The sequence below is a fragment of the Eutrigla gurnardus genome (genome assembly GCF_963514095.1).
Source record: "Eutrigla gurnardus genome assembly, chromosome: 18".
NCBI lineage: Eukaryota > Metazoa > Chordata > Actinopteri > Perciformes > Triglidae > Eutrigla > Eutrigla gurnardus.
In genome coordinates, this window is record NC_139929.1 from 10,045,348 (window position 1) to 10,067,210 (window position 21,863).

A 21,863-nucleotide genomic window follows, 5' to 3' on the forward strand; every position below is an offset into this window, starting at 1 on the left:
CTGGAGAGACGGCTGCTGCGTGAGCTCGTCTGCAACGTTTCCAGCAGGTAAAGCGAGCGCAGGCGACGGAGAGAGGTGGGGAGAGAGAGAGAGCTGGAGGGGAAAAGGGAGGGAGGGAGGCAAGTCTTGCTTTTTCACCTGAAGATTACTTTGTCTCGCACTTCTCTCACCCCGAGCACTGGGAAAGGAGCAGTTGATCAGGAGGGGCCAGATATTGCTCTCTTGATCTTTTCATTTTTTACCTCTCATGTGTATGGGGGGGAGGGGGGGGAGTGGGCAGCTGGACTTGTCTGGAAAACCCCGGTGATCAGTCTCCACTGGAAAGACGATTGAGGAGAGAAGACTGAATTCAAAAGTGAGAAAACTGCAGTAAATGGTACCGGGAAGAAGTTACAGAAAATCTCCAACAGAGCTTTTCAAAAGGTAGGAATAATTTGTTTAATATGCATCTGATGAAACTACATCTTGCATTTGGATTCACACGCACACATTTGTTGCACATGATGATCAGAACAACCTGTTACAAGGTAAGTCTAGAAATGCTGCTCGTGAGTGTCTTCTATCAATGCATGCGCGTTGCAATCGTGGTCACATTGACGGAGTTGGGGAGCAGCGGCAATTTTCAATCGTATTATTTTGATTAAGCCACATGTGGTGAAAATGGTTGCGACAACAAGGTAAAGTAGAACAGAGTGGAGAAACACAAAAAGGTGAGGAGGGGTATAAAAAAAATACAGGGAGTTTGAATGAGTGAGGGGGAGACGCGGAGAAAGAGTGGAGAGTTGGACTGATGAAGACAGATAGAGGGAGTAAAAGGGGAATAGGAGGAGGAGGGACGGAGGACTGGAGTGGCGGGGGGCTCGCTGGCAGCCAACTCTGTAACCAAGGCAGCTGACATGAGGGAGAGCCAACGGGGGACAGTGGGATTTCTATTTTTCACCCTTGCCGAGATACGCCTCTGCCAAGTCCCCTGCCTCACCCCCCAATGGATAAAGATTTCATTGTGCGGAGCTGTGACTGAATTCATTAAGCATCTACATGTACTCTCTCCTGGCCGCTCTCACTCTTGCTCCCTCCCCGAACTCCCTCTCCCTCCTGGCTTTCATTATACAGTAGTCTCAATTGGCCCTATAATCAGCTTGACTCGCGTTGCATCAACAGTTGTATTTTGTAAAGCGCTGTGGTGAATAACAAACACATATGGTTGGATTCTGTAGGGAGGATGTCTATGAAAAGGGGCTACCGCTGAAAAAACTAGCACCAAAACCCAAAGTTTAGCAAGCTTGGCGTGTCGGCTTCCACGCAGCCGGGGGTCATGGGAGATTATGGAAGCTTGGTGACATTGCTGACATTGTGGGGATTTGGGAAATTTTAGGGTGTGAAATCAGTTTTTTTTTTAAGTTTAAATGTCAGCCTGAAGAAACAAAAATTGTGTATTCATTCTTTCATCTCTTATTCAAAACTACAGAAAAATCATTTTATAATGAGCGGCTCACATGACAATAGAGAGGCTAAGTCACATGCGTTCTGGTGGATCACTATTGGACCTTATTTGGGAGAAAATCTGTATGGCAGTCAATGACGAGAGACAAACTATTTTTTGTGACCTGAATTACACATGTGTCAATTTGACAGATACTTTTACACATTCAAATTTTCTAGGAGAACAGCCGAGAAAGACACTACCCTTTCTATAAGAAAGACTACTTTGGTTACATACATTGTGCATCATGAGATATTGTTCAATGAGGCGTGACTTGACTTTACTTGCAAAATTATCTTTTAAATTGACAAACGTGTAATTCATGACAATTTAAATGTGATCAAAAAAACACTGTACAGATTTTTTTCAGAAATAAGGTCCAATGGAGAATACCAAAAAGGGCAATAAAGTATTTTCTATTTGTATGTGAAAGGGTTTGCTCATAGTGACAAACCACTGAGAATTATCACCTGAGTGCAGTTCTCCTCAGTTTTCAGCGTCTTTCAGCTGATTGTTTCTGTTTTTACGGCATGCAGCTTTTACTGATTTGGTCATTAAATTTATTTTCCTGCAGCAGCAGGCAGTTGTTTTCAGTATAAAAGCTCTGAAAAAAACCCGCCTGTCAGATACCGGCCAAGGACCACAAAGTTAAATGGGAAAGTTCTCTCACAGTTTTCTTAAAACAATCAGTTTATTCAAGAGCTAACAGTGAATATAAAAGGAGCCTTTAAGGTGGTGAATGAAGTGGAAGAAAGCTGGACTCAAATGTTGTCCACTGGATATATCATAGTCTTTTCATGTCTTTTCAAGTCGTCTTCCCTTTAGGTAGAAGGCTGGCTCCTTATTGTTTCTAGGTTGTGAGACACTTTGCTGGTAGTGAAATCAATAGCCCAGTAAATTCTTAATTGAATGACTGCAGGGCTGGATGGTGCTTTATGGGATACCAGAAGGCGCCTTTGAGAGCGCGCAGAATAACAAGGACCTTGCCGGCATTGTTGTGGTCTGGGATACAACGTTGTGTCAATCAGCCAAGCCTGGCAGGCGTCCGCAGTGTGTTGGTGCTTGTACACCTGCGTTGTAACGCTTGAGCCCAGGCCGGTTTCACATTACCTCCAATTATCTTTTGTTCCTTTGAAAACCCTTTTTGTTTTTGCTCATTTGATCAATATGCAGCACAGTGTTCCCAGTGATATGTGACACCAGGGAGAGGTATCATAGATGTCATCGCTGTGATCGAAGACTGAAAACTACCCTTCGGGGAGGAACAGAGTTGACAGGAAATGGACAAATGTCAAAACGAGATGTGTGTTTTGTGGTATTTTGTAGCAGAGTGATTCCTTTTGTGGGAGCTGTAACTCGTCTGTCTGAGTTGAAGATGGATTAGCTGACCTCAGGGCTCTTGTAACTGCATACATTTGGCCGATTTGCAGAGGGGCCGGCTTGCGTGTAACTTTGCAGAATCTCACCCATAACTTAATGAACTAGTTTGTCCACAATGAAAAGGGTGTAGATCATTTATAGTAGGTATTGTAGAAAAGTCAATTAGTACAATTTTTTGTGGTTTGAACAATATGACTAAACCAATGAATACTAAATATTGTTGTTTTAATAACTTTAAAGAGAAGCTGTGCAGGATTTGGTGGCTTTCTGGCCATCAGGGGGCAACTATCTAAGTCTGATTATATAGAAGTCTATCAGAAAGTGTCCCTAGTTCTCACTTGATTTATTACCTCACGCATGTTCAACAGAAGAGAATGGAAGAAGAAATTGTCTGTCGCTTTAAATTTGTTAGTAGCTTGACTTCTTCACTGGTTGTTGTGTAGTTCTAATACAGTACGAAAAAAATGCAAGCGCAAAGATTTTGTATTTAAATCCTAGTGATGTCCCTGCCTTCAGGTAATCAAAAATGTGAAGCTCTCTCTAGAGCCAGTCTTTAGTTTGTGCGTTCTGGGCTATTGTAAAAACATGGCATTGCAACATGGCAGACTCCATGAAAAGATCCTGCTCCCTAAATATGATGGACTTGGTCTAAGCCAACCAAAACACAATTATTGTGATTATACACTAATGAAAACATAGTCATATTTGATGTCTATTCTTGTTTCTGCCCAGTTTTCTTCTAATTAACGACTAAGTAATGGATTGCACAATAGAAAATGTCAATACTTACTCTCTCAGAAAAGCTTTTAGTCTGAAACCCCCTTTCATGTATTCATATCCAATACCCATCAATTTACAAAACCACCAACCCGATCTCTACCAACCGATCCAAACATGATCAACTTACTTTTTCTAATTCATTAAAGACACATTGTCTCATCTTGTTCTCAAAGCATATTCTGCCTGTGGCAAGGATTAGAAATATTAACATTTTTGGCAAAAGATGTCTGCATTTGAAGATGTGCAGTCTTTTCACAAAGAGACACAACCGGCACTTTTCCAGTAGCATCTGTCCAGCACTATAATTTAAAGAAGAGGCACATGGTGGACACATGGACTGAGGCAACTAAAAATACAACTGTAATTTAAACTGTCTGCACCAGCGCATCTAATACAACTCCTCCACCTTAAAGAACACCTACAGGAGGTAAGGAGTTAATTCCCGTGACATTCTGAGTGAATTTTAGCCCAGCGAATGCCTCCCCCTTTTATCTCCCCTCAGTGTGTACATAACACAATAATGTGTGTAATTCATACGTGTGAACGGCCCATTGTTTGTGTCTTAACCGGAACAAATTTCTCAATGCTGGACCCTGATCACGCACCAGAAGATGCAGGTTTTCATTTCATTAAGCTGCTCCTACTCCCTCCATACTCAGACAGTGAATTATTCCATCCCCTCTTGGGTTGAAGAAAGCAATCATGTTTTCACTTCTTTTCTTTTTTTTTAACCAGGACTGACTCTCAGGCAATGCATCCATTGTAAATGAAAGTTGCTCAAAGTAAGAAACACCTCATCTCTGAATTTAATTTGAATTGATTTGCCCTGCTCCTTTCCCCCATCACGCTCTGACAAGGTTTTAAGAAGGAAATTTCAAACATTCAAGGCTACACGTAAAAATCCATTTCTAAATGAAGCAGATCCAAGAGATGAGCTGTCTCTCTCAGTAGTCCTCACTATGGACAGCGGAGCAGTCTGAGCACATACCAAACGAGGTTTAACTGTTGCACGGTAACCAACACACTGTAGAGCTCATTAGTTCCTACTGAACATTTGGGCTTTTCCTATTAAGACAAGAGAGCTCTGCCTTAGCTTATTAATTGGTTTGATTGCCATGATTTGTATGCACTCACCCCGCTCATTTTAATGATCAAATGACAAATCAGCAATAAACCACACCCCGATGACAGAGGTTAAAGACATTTTGATGCCATCTGGGTTGCTGTAAATCTTTAGAGCTTTCCAACGGTGCAGTGTGCAGACACGTCATCATCGTCTAAAGGACATGAGTTCTGCCCAGTGCCGGACTTCAGACCTTGGGTGAGGTGGCATACAGGCCACTCCAGGATGCGATTGGAGGGTTGAAAGTAAACAGAATAATGTCAAACTGTCTTACTTCTGCCAATAGAGGCCACCCTCACTGAAATGTCACCAGCTTAATTCATGCAACTACAAATGTGCTTGCTGTCAACTTGTTCAAACTAACTTCTCGGTTATTACACCTCGGATTCGAGTTTTCGGAAAAACATCTCAAATATAAATGCAATCTATGGTCCATGATTACATCAAAACCAAACATCCATATTTAATTTTTCACAATCTCTCAGGAGTAGGTGAAAAATAAACAGCTAATCAACCTTCAACGAAGGCCAAAATAATCATGCCATTGCATAAGGAATTCTCTGTGACCTTGGTCCTTGCAGACAGTGATTATGTTTTATTGGCCCCAAAAAAGGAGCTCAATACTCACCAATGTACTCTGGCTGAATAAAATGGAGGACGGCGGGGGATGAATTATAGTCTCTGGAGTCGGTGAGCCACATTCAACTTTTTCTCTCCTATAGCGATGGAGGGGATGAGCCGCTATAAATCTGACCCAGTGATCCATTAGGATTCTGTACTCTGCAGCACACAGGCTACTCTCTCCTTTCCTCACTCTGTCTTCAAACCATCCCTGGCAGTAACGTAATCTGGACGTTGTATGTGTGTTTAGAACATACAGCGTCTGCGTTTCTGTCGTATGTTGTGTGTTTAATTTTTTTGGAAACCATTGGAGTACTAGAAATGACTCTGTCATGCCAATACTAGAGGTCTTCATGGCTTGAACATTTTGGAAACCGAAATAGAGGCCCATTCGAAATGGATCCAACTTCTGGCTAATCCAACAATAATGAGCATGTTTGGTTGTATGCCTCCACCAACCAAGTTGCAGTTTATATCCATGTCTGTCCAAAATATCATCACATCATCATTGTACCCTATTAGACGTGTGTGATATGGTCATAATTTGCATATCAGCTCTGGAGATATGACTAAAAGGGTAATTTGTGAGGTCCTAGAGACCTTTTGACCACCAAATTCTTAACAGTTCCCTCTTGAGTTCAAGTGGCTGTTTGTGCCAAACTTAAAGAACAGACAGCAGACAGATATAATTCTCACTTTCAGTAAGGTCCCAGAGACATTTGACCACCAAAATCAAATCAGTTCATCCTTGGATCCAAGTGGACGTTTGTGCCAAACATGAGACAGTACCCACGTCAAAGTCACTCAAAACCTCTAACCACAACGATTATTATTATTTTAGTATTTGAAATACAGCATTACACATCCACAACAATAAATGTGATGAATATAGACTGGCTGACAGTGGTTGTGACTTTTTTTTTGTTTGACAATAGCTAAATTCTGCATTAGAAAATGTAAATTGTTATACAACAACATATTAGTGAGTTACTGTAGTGAAACCAATAGGAGAATTACCATCACATTTTCCGGGATTGCTCAAGGTTTATATGCGCACCAAATTTGACCGCAGTTGGACAGTGCAATCAAAAGTAACGATAGCGCTTGTGAAATATGAGATTGGCAACCAATTTTAAGTTTTAAATACATGGAAAATCAAACGTTGCTTACTGGAATCCAAAAATGTTATGCTTAATAAAAAAAATTGATCGAGATTGGACAAGTCGCAAATGTGCAAGACACTAAAAATAGTAGTAAATCTGTTTAGTGGAAATGGCCTAGTTGTATTCAATTCACGGTAAAATGAATGTTGCTGCAGGAGTTTAGAAGTTATGAGTGAAAATAAGTCATTAAAAAATGGCCTTTTTGTGGCACTCTTTACATAAAAGGCTGTAGTTCAAACAAAAAAAGGTGTAATATGTATTTTCCTGAGATCTGAGTTCTCATGTTACTGGTTCCTGGTCGAGGCTTGATGTGAAACCTGCTGCTACAGTATTGTATTTTAGAATATGTTTGTGTGTGTGTGTGTGTGTGTGTGTGTGTGTGTGTGTGTGTGTGTGTGTGTGTGTGTGCGTGTGTGTGTGTGTTTCCTGTGAATCCATGTGGGGGTGGATGTATTTGCATCAGCGCAGATTGCTCATGAAATATAACCTCTGGAAAAGTTTCCTGTCGGCATTCTCCTCCCTTGAACTCCAATCCATTATCTTCAGGTATCAAATTCATCCCAACAGGTGTAGTGTGGTAAATGATATGGGCCCGTGGCAGCCTGCCACAGACGCTGGGATGAAAGAGAAGCACGAGATCAAGTGCCGAGTGTTGGCTCTGCTTATACACACACACAAACACACGTATAGCAGCGTACCTTTCACATTTCGCCATACCGCAGTTATCGCCTGCATCATCTGCAGCTGTGAGGGAAGTGAGAACGTCATGCCATGACAGTCATCTGATTGAAGTTTAGTGAGGTTTATATTTTTTTTCCTGTCTTGGAGGCGATGTGACTTTCATGTTTTGAAGACACATTGTACTGTGTACATGTTTCTCTCTGATTGGCTCGGAAGCTTTTATCTGAGCTTTATAACATCAGTTTTTCGCTCATATCCCAAAGCATCGGATCGATCAAGCGAGAGTCATGTAGACAAAGAAGACGAAGTCAGAAAAGAAAAGTCTCCTTTCTGTTTCTTTCCTGCTGTTTGTTGAGAGACACAAGAACTGCCAGTTGTTTGAGGTGAAAAAATAAATAAAACTACAGTACTGGGTATAAAAAAAGTCTGAACTCATCCACTCCTGCCAAACTCTACTACACCACAGCTATCTAGTTGGGCTGGGGGGAAATGGATTTGTGGATTTGTGTGGCATTATAAACAAGGAAGTATGTTTTATTACATGAACTATATCATAACATTTGCAAAAACAAATTAAACCTTGTACCAATTGCTTTTTCAGTCCAGTAGATGGAGTATTTCCAGGTTTTCAGCCATATCATTGTTTTCTGATAGAAAGCTCTAGAAATCCAGAGGGAATCTTGTCCATGCTTGTTGCTTTCTTATTCTTTATATAAAGTTGAAAGGGTTATTTTTCATTTCTTGCACTTATTTAATTTAGTTGTGAATACAAAATGGATAATTACAATGAATTAGAAAGCTTTGATTGTTTATATGTTAAATAAACATCCAGCTTAAATGAATGCAGGACATATTGAAGCCTAATTTTGTTCAAGTATCAACTTTCATGCCCAGGCTGAATTTGTTATTTTAATTAACACAGCATCACCAGATTTTCACGAACATTTTTAAGAAGAATAAGCTTCAAAACAGGATTTATGATGAAATGACTTGTAAGGACATCATATTTTCTTGCAGTTGAATGATACATGTTGCCGAGCCTCAGTGAAAGAGCTACAGTCAGAACCTACAGTATTTATTTTCTCATGCTGTGCCAAAGTCCCTTGTGTTAATGCATGGTGCCTTGTTGCAGTGATGGGTGGGGCATCCACCATACCCTCCTTCCCTCCCTCCTCCATTACACACAAACAGAGATGAGCCGTTTGATCTTGCTCCAAAGCCATCTCCCTCTCAACCCCAGTCATAAACCCCCCCGAAAACACACACTTTCAACACCCGTCCTCCCTCACATCCCTCCTACTGGCAGCGCTACACTCCCCTTTGAAATATCATTACCTGTGTCCTCGTTTCCAGACTGTATAGTGGTAGATGAGACAGAATGGAAGAGGAGTGGGGTGAGGAAACAACCACAGAAAGTGTTCAATATTGGTTGTCTGCAGGAATTCCCAGTAAGATGGGAGGATCGGTTCCTCTTCCGACAGTTTTAAGGGTCTCTCATGTCTCCAGAGGTGATTTAAGTGTCTCGTGTGGTAGCCATGAAATCAAATGTGTGGAAAATGTGAAGCAGAACCTCTTGCCATTTCCCAGCATGCGTGGTTTTGATAATGTGCAGGTCAATATATGTCTCATCAAGGAGACACTTGAGTCGGCAGGACAACCTGTATTCACAAAAAACACTAGCTAACTGTTGCCTATTTACACATCCATGCACTGTATTATTCATAATGTACTGTATAGAGATATGATGGTTAGTTTCTGTGTCTTTCTAGCCAAACACCTACCATGATGCTAAGATATAAGCTAGGTGGCTCGAGCTGTGGCCGCATTGGCTCAGGCAGGTGTATGGGCAGGACCCCAGTACAGTGGCTCCAATCACTACTGGGCAGACTACAGATGACCTAAAAATCTTTACATTGCTCCTCCGAGATATTTTGCCTTCTGTTTTGTAGAAATTGAAGCGGAGATGCGTTTTCCATCATTATAGTCTAATCTAGTTCATCCCAACAAGAGTTCCCTTTCACGTCATTTGACCCATAGTTAATAATAAATATAGTGCAGCTTTGAATTTAATTGAAATAAAACTCATGTGTAACCTGGATGTAAAAAAAAAAACACACAATGATGTATATCTTGTTAAAATGTGAAATTATCTTCTTAAAGCAAAGTCTTTTTTTGACCTGTCTTACCAAATCAGTGTTTACTTTATGTTTCATATCCAAGAGTAAAAGTCTCAAAATGAATTGTATGAATCTAAAATTGCTAGATGATGGAGCCATGTCAGTAAGGGACACCCAATGGTTTGGCTTCCCTTCCTAACTTCAATGCCTGAGCTCTTGTGGCCGTATGTTTGAGTAAGTGGCTGTCTTGTACAACAATCTACCCCGCCTTGTCAAGTGGGTCCTGGGATCCATGTTTGCAGTCATTTCAATTCTTAAATCCTACCTTTAAATATTTGAAAAGCCAGACGCGAGTTAAGAACAAGGAGAGGAGAGGCATACAAGAATAGGAATGCATTCATAATGAATGCGCTTCAGTGCTTTATTTCACAGCGAATGAGCATAATGAGCGACAGCGAAATTAACTTATTTTACACACTTAACCTTGGAAATTAATGGCAATCGTGGGGACTTTAAAGTGGAATTAAAAAATGTATTTGCCAAAGAATCCCTAGTCCTTTATTTTTCAGGTATAAAGTCACTTCCTGGCTTGTGGATGTCAACTTCAGTTTGTCATTTCTGACATTTCCCAGAAAATGGTTTTGACAAGTGGCAGACAGTATGATGTACATATAGCTGTGGGTTACAGTCAAGAAAAAATGGGAGTCATGTCGCGCCAATGTCCTGTAGCTGCATGGCATCACGGTCTACTGAGCCCGCTGTTGTTTGAGCAATTGGTCTGCCTCACAATCGATTTTTCTCTGTTTGATGCTTCAGATAGCTGAAAATGTTGCTTTCAGTGTGATTTGGGATATTTTATGGCGGGCATCACCGTGAATGAAAAATAAATAAATGAACAAACAATAAAAGATAGATGTTCAGCGGGGACTATACGTGTTTTATGATGGACTTCTGCTGTAGATGTCAACATATTTCAAAGATTAGATATAATCTGCCGGCAGAGGACCGACAGGGGTTTACGGTTTAAGATTCTGAACTACACTTAGACAAAAACACTGAATCCCTTCCTGTTCACTCTCTGGTGGGCAAACCAAAGAAAAAACAATGATTCTCCTTTTGTTTTGCGATGGGAATTGGAGGCACACACAATCATGTGAGAGCCTCTTTTTGAAATTTAAATCTTCATGTTTTATTTGCTTAGTGGACACTAATCTGTCATTTCAACAACCGACAGCTTTTGGCGTTGCCAGATTGATTTGTTTTTATGGCTGAATGTTTATTAGAGCAACGGAAGTAAATTGCTTCTCTTGAGGAAGCCGCAACAGAGCAGTTTATTCCCTTCACCTACAATTACACAGCTCCATATAGTACTTAGGATGCACTGCAATTTGTTTTTTGTTGGTTTGCTACAGTTTTAAGAATCACAACTTGCAATTTTACAGCGTTGTGTTTTGTCTTTTAAGCAAAGTCAATTATGGAGAGGAGGAACTGTTTGTGGACAATCCATGCGAAGGTGCCAAGCTAAACAAAAAAAGTCAGAACTTTGAGACGGTGTGAGTAAGAAAGAGACAGACAAACGCATGTAAACAAAGCCGGCAGAGAGAAAGCGAAGTGGAAGCCTGCTGAGTGTTGGACTGTGGATTTGTCTCCTCAGCTGCTGGCTTAGTCTGTCATCTGTTCAGTGGTTGAATCAACATCTGGTGAAAAGCGCATAAACACAAGCTCTCTGAGCCGCCGACGAGGAGGCGCCGGCGAGGCAGAGGGAGAAGCTTGCACAGTCGGCTGGGTGTCACAGTTGTACTACACATAGAGAGGAAACAGAGTGAGAAGCAGGAGATGCTATCTGTAGTCGGCTCTGTTGGTAGTGATGCATTAGAAAGCACCAAAATCACATTACTGCTTCCCGTAATACAATCATGCTGGAAATCAAAAGTCTACTTTTAGTCATCACATATGCTGATCTTAATCCACGGGTCATGACTCGTACTACATATGCAGCATTATGAATTACTCTGAAATATCATACCTATCTAAGTCTTATCATTTTAGTCCACCTTGTTCCTGCTTCTGCGTTGCAATGAATAGAGCACAGAGGTAGAGGATGCATGGGAGACAGATGAAAGGCAGAGAAATGAGAGAATGATCCGACCTGAAAGAAGAAGATGAAGAAACACCAGAACCGGAACACCAGATTTTGTTTTGCTTATTGTCGTCTGGGAAAGCTCAATCAGGAGTTACAGGGTTCAGAGGTTTGGAGAGTGGACCTGGCAAATAGTCAAAATGAATGACGTGTTCCCAGACACACAGGGAAAGCAAACACATCATGGCAGCATTTATTCATGTACATGATTGACTAGATTTCAATTTTGTGTTAGCATTAGCATGACATAGTGAAGAAATTCAGGAAATTCAAGAGAAGGAATATCATGTCGTCCCCAACACTGACTTCTTGGAAAGAACTCAACAGTGAAGGCGACACACCACCAAAGATGGCGCCAAAGTTAGATAAAACCAGACTCTTACTTTAAATGAGTGTGCAGACCGTGTTTGAGTCAGCCATCACAGGCCATCCTCAATGCATCAAGCTGCCGTTCTATTCCTGGGTTGGGGAAGAGAGACGTCCTATATCAGAGCCTGTTCAGGCTCCCTTTATGGGAGACCTCCTCCTCTTGCAGTTCAAGTCAATTGTCAACATGATTTATGGAGACGTGAGCTATCTCTAGACTGGCTCCTCAATCTTCTCCTGACGAATTGGTACCATCGGCCCATGTAACCATCGTTTGTTTTCTGCACCGGCCAATTTTCACTCAAGCTAACAAATTAAACCTGCCATGTTTTTGCGGAAGCTATTTTTCCCTCCCTTCTCTTTTTTCCTCCACATATGACCTGCTCGACAATTACCGGAGATGCGAGATTGACACAGAAGAATGAACTTCACAGAACAATTTGGCACTTACCTCCCCCCACCCCACCCTCCTGGAAGGATATGAGTATCCAGATTTTTAATGGCAGTGGAGCGTCGTAACATTTAACAGTTGGGAATTTGGTTTGGCTGACACTTCCGAGACTCGCGTCTCTCAAAAGACACGCACCACTTATTGTCCCAATCATCTCGTATAGCTCACCAACACAAATACAACTTGATTAATGTGGTTGGCTTTTATGAGCGGGATAAAAGGCTCTGCATATTACTGAGCCAATTATAATACCCCAGGAAACTGTTGAAAACTTATGCAATCAACATAAGTGGTGGTAACTTTTTAAAGTTTGACTATTTAAGTTTATAATTGACTCCTCTCAACCACCACTGAAAAAGGAAATTAGGGTCCAGTGAGCAATCAGCCTTATCTCTATCCAGTAACTTTGCTACCCCCCACTCTGCCCTGACCTGCCTGCAGATTAAGAGAAATTAACTGACAGTGGAGTTGGCTGAAAGGTATACAACATACGTCATACAAAAGGGTCTATTTCAAAGCCTCAACGACTTCAAATGTTCTTCAAGAGTTATTCAGTAAGAATTGGAAACAGGGCATCAATTATGATTTCATATTATGCTCACTTTTTCCCAATCAAGGCATTTTTTAACAAAACTAAAAGGCCTTTACATAACAGCCACGTGACAAATGAATGAAACAAAAATGGAAAAACTTCCATCACCTGAATAGTTTGCATCAAAATTAGTCACATCGGCAGAGGTGCAAATTTGCGACAGTTGCAGCACTTTTTGGGTTAATTAAAAGGTTCAGATAAGTTTGTGCAGACAGAAGGCCAACTTCAAGGATCCTGTAGTTTTATCAGGGGGCAAACACGGAAACTGTACACAAAGTTTAAAAAGTCAGAGGGTCACCAAGTCTTTAGGATTCATTATGTGACTGACCAACCAACTAACAGACAAAAAAAAAAAAAAAAAGAAACCTAGAAAAAGACCTTTCAAGTTTCAAGTATGAGCTAAATGTTGACGTTCCTGCAGGAAAGCGGTGTCCCTTGATCTGCTAAAAACAACAGCGGCGGGAGTGTCTGGTGAAACGAACGCCGCAAACAGAATTATTGTAAAAAGACGTGATCGGATGAAATGAAAAGCAATCCCACTGATGAGGACTCTGAAGTTTTATCCTCCAGCAAATATTGCCACACTGGAAAAACAAGATTCTTAATTGTCAACATTCGCTATTTATTTGTTATTATTCCGTCTGACCAACAGCATAAACTGCAGCTCAGTCGTGCCTGGTGAAGGCTCATGTTGGAAATTAAGTAAGTTGTGGCTCACAGAAAAAAAGTAATCGAACTCAAAACAGCCGTGATGGTGATTCACGGGAGCTGTGGATTTCAGGGGACAGGAAGCAAGCTTTTAAGACTCTGCATCACCCCCCCCCCCCCCCCCCCTTCCACACAACACAAAACAACACAAGCACACACGGAGGCACGCACGCCCATGCACAATCACACTCGGGAGTATCTCCACCTATAGTGCTAGATGAGAGAGATGGATGGGGCGGCAATGGTTTCTGATTTAGTCCACACAATAAGGCTGAGTGATTTTCTCTGTGGACCATGTCTTGCCTCTCTTAACCCTGCGAGGGGGAACTCGCCGTCAGCACGCCCCACTGCACCCAACCCCCGGCCTCCTCCCGCACCCCCCCCCCCCCACTCTCCTTGCTGCTCAGAAGATTGGCTCCCTTTTTCCCGGTGTGATTGAGGTGATAACCGCTAATGGATTCGGAGCCCTGGCTCCATTTAGGAGGGGAAATGTTGGTGAATCTGCCTTTAACTCCATAATAAGCAGGGGGATGCTGGAAAACACATTAACCCAGCACTATTATGGTGTATTGATTTTAAATACATGGTGCCAAGGCCCTCACGTATGAGAGCATACATGAGAGAGCATAAACTATTCACAGAAATCATGCTCAAGACCTTTGAGGCGGTCTGATAAAATAGCAAAGGGAAACCTGTAGCTCCTAAATTCATATTCTCAGTCCCAAGCACGAACAAATGTTTAAAAATGCACCCGCACAGCGTGAACTGGGCTGCTATTAGCTCGTCACCTGGCCGGGGGGACCCTCATCGTCACGTTGAACAAATCTGCCATCAAAAGCTCCACTCTAAAGATGGAACGTGTCACCGGCGGTGCATACGGGGAGGAGGAGGCAAACAACAGGGGGCGGAGAGAATCCTTGGCATTTGGCTAGGAGCACTTGTCTTTGCGGCTGAATACATCATCTGAGCGTAGGAATGATAAATATCCTGGTGGGTGAGGAGGGAGGGCTTCAGCTAGACCTCCAGAGGGGAGAGTTATTGGGTTTGACTTGAGCCTGAGACACACGGGGAGTCTGTTTGACTTTGGATGATGGCTTTCTGCTCTGGGGCAAGCTGGTCTATATGATCATATCATGAACAACACCCAAACTTCTTCTTTCAACATTGAAAAAAAACTGTTTTGTACCTGTTATATTGCAGACGGCTGTTTTCTGCACCTGCCTCTAATGTCAAACCATTGAGACTACAATGGACTGGTGCAGGACCATAAATACCAGCACTTAGCAAAGAACCTGTTGCTTTATTTGAGCATTGAGAGTTTTGTGAAATCACACAATATCAATAAAATAAGTACAACAATTAGGTCGGTGGATTTTAAAACCCAGTTGTTTTCCCTCAAACAAGTGATATTATTCATCATGTGATCCGATGCGTATGTTGAGATTTGGTTTTTTTCTTCCCCAGGTCTCCTTCTGTTCCTCTCCTCCTATTATCCTTTGTATGCCCCGTTTGCAACTCTCTCTATTCCATCTGTCTAACACGCTGCCTCAGGGGGCTTTCATGCTTCAGTAAGTGTACATGAACCTAGATGGAGCTTCTGAAATGGGCAGATAGGTCAAACACCAGAAGCAGGAGTGTAGTTCACGTGGTGCTCGGAGCTGGACGCACGGGCAGTGTGGCCAATTATTTTGTTCATCCTCTGCACCAAGTCCACTTCTTTCCTTTTACACATGTACAAACACACTGATGAGTCCTGCTTCAAAACGAAAAGTATGTTTCTTGTCTATTCCCAAAAACGTGTTAAAGGGAGCGGGTAAAGGTGTGGAAGGACAGCTTTATTTTTAAATGTGTCTTCTTATCAGTTCCATCCACTCTGACAAGTTTCCTGGCTACCCTGTAAAATGCTTTGGCATCGGAGGAGTAAACCAAACCGTGCTGGCCTCAGTGAGAAAGTGTGAAAATCAATGATGTTTAGATAAGCTCGCTATCAATCCTGACATCTGCTCTGCCTCCTCTTCATCTCTTTCCTCTACGGAGCACAACAGCGAGAACAACAAGTCTCAGAAACACCGTGGTTTGTGTGCATGCATGCGTCGGATGGGAGCGCGTCGATGCATGGTAGGGGGAAGCTCGAGAACGCGGGGAAGGTGAATATTAGAAATTAGAAATTAAAGTTTGTGGGTTGAGGTTGCAGGCTGGGGAACACTCACTCTAAATTATGCTAATTTTACTCAAATCTAGAGCCTCACACCAGCAGCAGTGGTGATTTGTATGTGGAGGAGATCTGAGATGCTCAAAGTCTGGGAGTGCAGTTCTCACTGTGAGAGTGATGTGGGTTCACAGGGATGGACTGACAATGGAAATGTTCATTCACTTTGGGAAATTCCTTTTTACTCATTTATTTCTGTATATTCTATTTGTATGTGTATAATAATATTTCCATTTTAACAGTCAAAACAGCATCAATGCATTAGATACTAAACATTTTATTTTAACTTTAACTCATCTTGTGCATTTTCTGGATCTTTACTTTTATATCTTGTATTTTCCGTCAGTATGTGTTTATCGTTTTTATCATTTTATAAATTAATTTAGAATTTAGTTTGGTCTTTTTTAGTTTTTCATTTCAATATAGTTCAATTATTTATTATTATATTTAATTAATTTAACTTCTAATAATATTTTATACCCCCAAAAATCCCTATTCTCTTTTATTTTATATTATTAATAATAGACTTATTTAGCTGATGTTTTTTTCCTTTCCATCTGCTTTTGCTCAATATATCATTATCATTTCCTTCCCATCATGGGAGCCTCATCCGGACAATCATGTACATCTTAACACAGATGAGTCACGTCTGCTGTTGTAAAACGCCCCTCAGACGAGGATCAGAGAACTTATCACGGCATTCTGATCCTGAGCTTTCTCTTATCCATTTGCCCTCCCTTCAGCCTTTCTCCATCTCAGATGTGCTGAGAAGCGATTGAGACCCAATATTCTCTCACCCCAGCTCAAATGAGACATGCGGGAGGCAGGAGATGGAAGATTCAGCTCCTCTGCAGCGGTGTAAGCCTCAAATTACCAGATAGATTAGACGCAGCATCAAAGGGGCACAACAGGCCTCTCAGGGATCGGAAATACCTGGTGTGAAGAGGCAGGTCAACATTAGAGTGCATCCTAGAGCCACAGCTGCATATGGGCCCTGTCGCTAGGAGCAGGTGGGATGTGGAATTACACGTAATGGGGGATGGATGTTGCAGGTAGGACGACAGGCTCAGGGGTCAGGGTGAAGGATTGAAAAGAAGACAGCAACGTACTCATGTGTAATTCAGGAAGCGCAGTGAAACACAGTGTTGAAGTTTCTGGATGGGAGATGGCGTCTGTTCTTTTCAATGTAGTTATTACATGGCTGAGTGGAGAGAGAGTTGGACAGCGGACTAAATGAGGAGTGTAGGTGCAATCATGGTTGGAGAGCAGGAACAGATTGTTAGTTTAACAACTTGTTCAGAGACAGAGCCGCCAAGCTGGACAGAAATAAGTTCTTTTTAGAAGTTTCCCACGGAACCAAACTTTTTACTTAATGGGTATTAATACATTAAACCAGGGGATGACAGGATTACCCTTGGATGAGCTAGCACGTGATTGGATGAAATGTGCAACAGTCCTCAAATTAGAGTGTGAGTATTCTTCAAATTCCATCGTAGTCCTCTGTACTGGATGAAGTCAGGTCAAAATGTATATGATTTTTAGTATCTGTTCAGACAAAGAAAATCCAAGATTTTTCTGAAGTCTGTAGCTGTCCAACGTGATGTCATGGGAAGGTGCAGAAATAACACAAATTCTTAATGACATTGTATTGATAGTGCATTCTAGGCTTTTCACACTGCTGGGACTCTGAAAGGTATGAGGAAATTAAGGTGGTAAAGATAAAACAGTGGTCAACATGTTGGACTGCTGGTGTTTTACTCACTTTATTCCTTCATTTTTATTAATTTTATTCCATTGTTTTTTCTATACATCTTATTTTTATTTGTATATATAATCAAAACATAGCAGCACAGTATTATATATTTATATATTGTCTTATCATTGTTTTAGTATCTTTTCATGATGCATTAGTACTGTGAAATGGCTGAAGTCATGTTAAAGGAACCAAACCAGTCTGGTTTAGGAAAAACATCACAGTTGGGCTTAATAGAAGTACTAAACCCAGTCAAACGTGAACAACATTGCATGGAAAACACATCATTAACATAACTTCAAAATAAGTCAAGTTCTGTTTGTATGACTTTTTTTTTCCTACGTCATTGTAAGAAACGAGAATGCCGTGGTTATTGCACGCTAAATGATTTACAAATTGTTGTCACTCACAACCCCATTTGGTGGGTTCAGTTATTCCTTCTCCACTGGAATCAATTACATTCACTTTTAAGGCCAGTAATGTGTTGGTTTACATGCATTCAATTGATGAAAAAAATAATAGCTAAAGTTTAGTTTTGTAAATTCTTGTATGAATGTAAATAATTCTGTTGTGGCGTTACGGATTCGCAAAAACTTAGCATGTCATATGTTAATCCAGTGACCTTTTGAGTAGTCCTCAGCAACTTTGCATTGAAAATAATTGGCAGCTGTGGTGAAGCTGTGCATGTGGTGCGAGTTTCCTCAGGGAGGATAGTAAAGCCCTGTAGAGGCTGGAGCTTGTGTGGAATTTAAGGATGATTTAGCCAGACATTTTGGAGATAAACTAGTTGACCTTTCAAGAATATGTCATTATTTTGGACAAGATTAGACTTTAATATAATGGGAAATATGCTTTATTCAGTTTCTTGCCAAGATTTAGGTGAGAAGATTCGTCCCACTCTGAAACCTATCTAATAAGATCAAGGCCAATGGCTATCTTGGCTCAACATAAAGACACAGGGAACATAGGAAATTAACAGCTAGTCTGGCTTTGTTCAAGTTGGGGGAAAAAGCAGCTCCTCCTGAACTCTAACGCACTCTTCTTTGCTTAAACTGTTCAAAAAAACAAGCCTTTTCCCGACTGTATCAATGTTCTCATCTTTCAGCAAGAAAGTGAATAGGTGTCCCTCCTTGAATGTCAAACATTTGGTTCCATAAAATATTTCTATATTTCTGAAGTCCTTTTATAATAACCATCTAATACCATGAGCTGCTTGACATCTGAACAATGGCATTTCCACCCAGCAGTCCAAACCGGTTCAGTTCAGGTCGTCACACATTAGATAAGATGGTTGTTATTGCGTTTTCATTTGCAGAAGTTATTGATGGTACCGACAGAACAACTCCATTCTTGGTATGACCTCGGTCGAGGTTGCAGGTGAGCTGAGCCGATAATAAAAAGTGGAGTTTGGAATGCGTCAGTGACGCCGTGTTAACATACACTCATTGCATAGTGTCTTTTCAGAATAAAACCTCCGTCTTCACAGGAATTTTAGTAAAAAAAAAACACTTAGATTTAGGAGGTGCACATTAACTCAACATTTACTTTTAGTTTCACTCAGGTGTTGAATCTGCTATCCGCCAACAATCCAACCGCCATATGTGGACTGTCTCGCACTTTTCTGCAAAAAGAAGTGGATGTGCACTGGAGCTAGCTGCTAGCATTCAGATGCTAAATGTGCCTCCGTGCGTCTGTTTCTGACACCAAGGAGCACTGACCAAGCTTCGGTATGTCAAACATTGGGATGATTGCTCTTAAATCATTTTAAAGCTTGTTTCGACAATTTTAAATGAAGTCGTGAACTTGAGGGGAGCAGGAGGGAGAAGAAAGTAGATGGCACCCTTGGGTTTTAGCTAAATAACACAACCAGAGGCCCATCACTGTGCCAGTTCTCATTCCCTTTGGGCTTTATTACAGCCGACACTGGTTCCTGCCACCCGGACAGATACAAACATAATCCCTCTGTGGTATAGTGGAGCCAGGAGCTCGGGGCAGGGCGCATGTTTAACATCTCGATTCTTCTTATTCCGCTGTGTGGGGAAGCGGTCTTGGCAAGATCCCGCTCCAAGATCAACACGAGGTTGACGGCCATCTGGTCTACAGCACTGAAAATCCCCAAAATGGCAAATACCACCCACCGCCTGGGCTCTGTCTCCAAGCAAACACAGCGAGAGCAGCAGACTCCAACAATCAGTCAGGCGGGCCAGCCCAACAGCCAGACCACCGGCCCCAGACCAAACTAGGGAGATTAGATCAAACAAACGATCCCGTGTGTGGGAAGGTGGCACTTCTCTTTAAACAGAGAGGTGACGGGCTTTGTACACTTTTATTTATAGCTGCGTTTATCTGGAGGGAGAAATAGACTTTGCGAAGGCCAGGAGGCTCAGTCATCCGGAGGAGCAGGGTTTGTGAGCCAGTCAAGGCTGCGCAGCACACGGCGCGGAGGGTGGAACAGAGCCGTGCGTGGGGAGCGCCATTATCCGCCTTCGCTAACATGCCCTCTCCGGATCACCATTTCTATGAGAGCTGCTGTAAATCATTTATACTGCAATGGAAATATCTATTGTGATTGCCTGCCCTTCTATTGGCAAAATGTCATTGTCATAATAACACCCAGGAGGCTTCGCTTTCCTGTGATTGTGAGTGCGATGTAGATGCGGCTAGGTGGGCAGCACCAAATAACCCGAGTAGAGAACATCCCCAGGGGGAAGATGACTTTTATACAGCATTTAACAGTTCATGTATGTAAACTTCTGTGGAAAGTTGCATAAAATCAGGAGGAATATTAACATTAAAGGCCCCTAAAACACATTTTCTCAGCCAGCTGCTTTCTGTAAGCGACAGGATTTGACACAAACAGCCTGTTTTCCAGACCAACCCCGTCTCACGGTAGTTAGTGAAAAAGTCAAGTTAAATGTATTGCTTTCATATATCTTATTTTTTCCCGGGTACTTAGGCATCCTCCTTCCAAAGAAATGCAGGGTAATTGACGACACATTTTCTTAAACAAGAAGAAAGGTGACTGGATTTTGATGTTATAATACTTGGAAATTGATTTGCATATATTGTTGAATAGATGCAAAATATGACTGGGGATGTGATCTTAAAGGGTTAAAAAGGCACTTTTCATTTCACGTCTACTTTAAATAAAGTTTTTAGGTGCTTCTAAAGGTCAAGAATTCCACGCTACATGCTAATCATGTAGTTTGTACTGCATACTCATTTCCAAGTCACAACATTTCCATGACTACAGTACATAGATTCTGTTTTGATGTTTGAATGGAGATGCAAGTGTCAATAATATGCAAACATATGTTCTCACATTTTAGAGTTTTCTTGGTTTCATATTTTCCAAAGTTAACAAACTTCACACTTATAGCCTGCTGAGCATTATGATGCAGTACAGAATTAGGACAAAGCTATGAACATACAGTAGGTGTGTTGGTAATTACTGAAACGCTGTTATTTGTTTAAGTGTAATGAGTCACATGAAACAGGCAAATCCTGTGAGCTGTATGCAAAAGACGAAATATCCAGAGTTTGAATTCTGTAGCATGCAGACACAGGCTCCCAGTAGCTCTTTGTATACAATATTTTCCAGGAACCTATATGTCAAACATTAGCATGCAGAGCAACTGACTGGCACACAGAGGAATTCTGTTGTTTGGGACCTGGGATGCGTCATTCTGAGTTAAGGATATGTCAACGACGAGGGTGGCTTCCTGCTTCCCATCACCCTCCACCTCATCCAATAATATAGGTAACTCTGCCTTAACCGTTTTTCTTCTCTGTCTGCCAATCTGTAGTCACATATCAGGTTTCCTTTACTTACTCTATGGTTAGCCGTTCACAGATCAATCCTCTGCTCGTTAAGCTAATTGCCGGCTATTGTGAGCGGTGTGTAATTCATCCCGAGGCGTGATCCATCAGCCGATCGATTGCATCGACGGGCAGAGGTCTTGACATGTGTTTATCACAGTTCTGCAGAGACCACATGCAGAGGGAGGCTGACGGTTGTCGTCATGTTGAGGAATATGGAACAATGTGCCGAAGTCGGGGTTATGCTCAATGCAATAGTATTTCAAAGTTTGGATGAATCTTCAAATTAGTTGGAATTTTTATTCACTTAGTGATTCTTATAAATATCTTATTTTGGCTTTGAAAACTATAACACTATTGAAACTGTGAAAAATAAAGTAGTACATCATTTGACATGAAGAAAAATACCCAATCCCTCAACGTCCACTTTTTGTTTTGGAAAGGAATTTGGTATTTCCAATCATTCTGGTATTTCCT

General features: G+C 41.5%; 1 protein-coding gene across 1 annotated transcript in view; it reads left to right on the forward strand.

Annotated features, from left to right (window-relative positions):
• The first annotated feature begins 279 nt into the window (after positions 1-279).
• Positions 280-21,863, forward strand: part of LOC311028810 (cadherin-20-like) — a 63,071-nt gene continuing 41,487 nt past the window's right edge. The window contains exon 1 of the mRNA XM_084033597.1: positions 280-423. Within this exon, the coding sequence (XP_083889723.1) occupies positions 374-423 (50 nt within the window). The 5' untranslated portion in view covers positions 280-373. The remainder of the gene's footprint in view (positions 424-21,863) is intronic.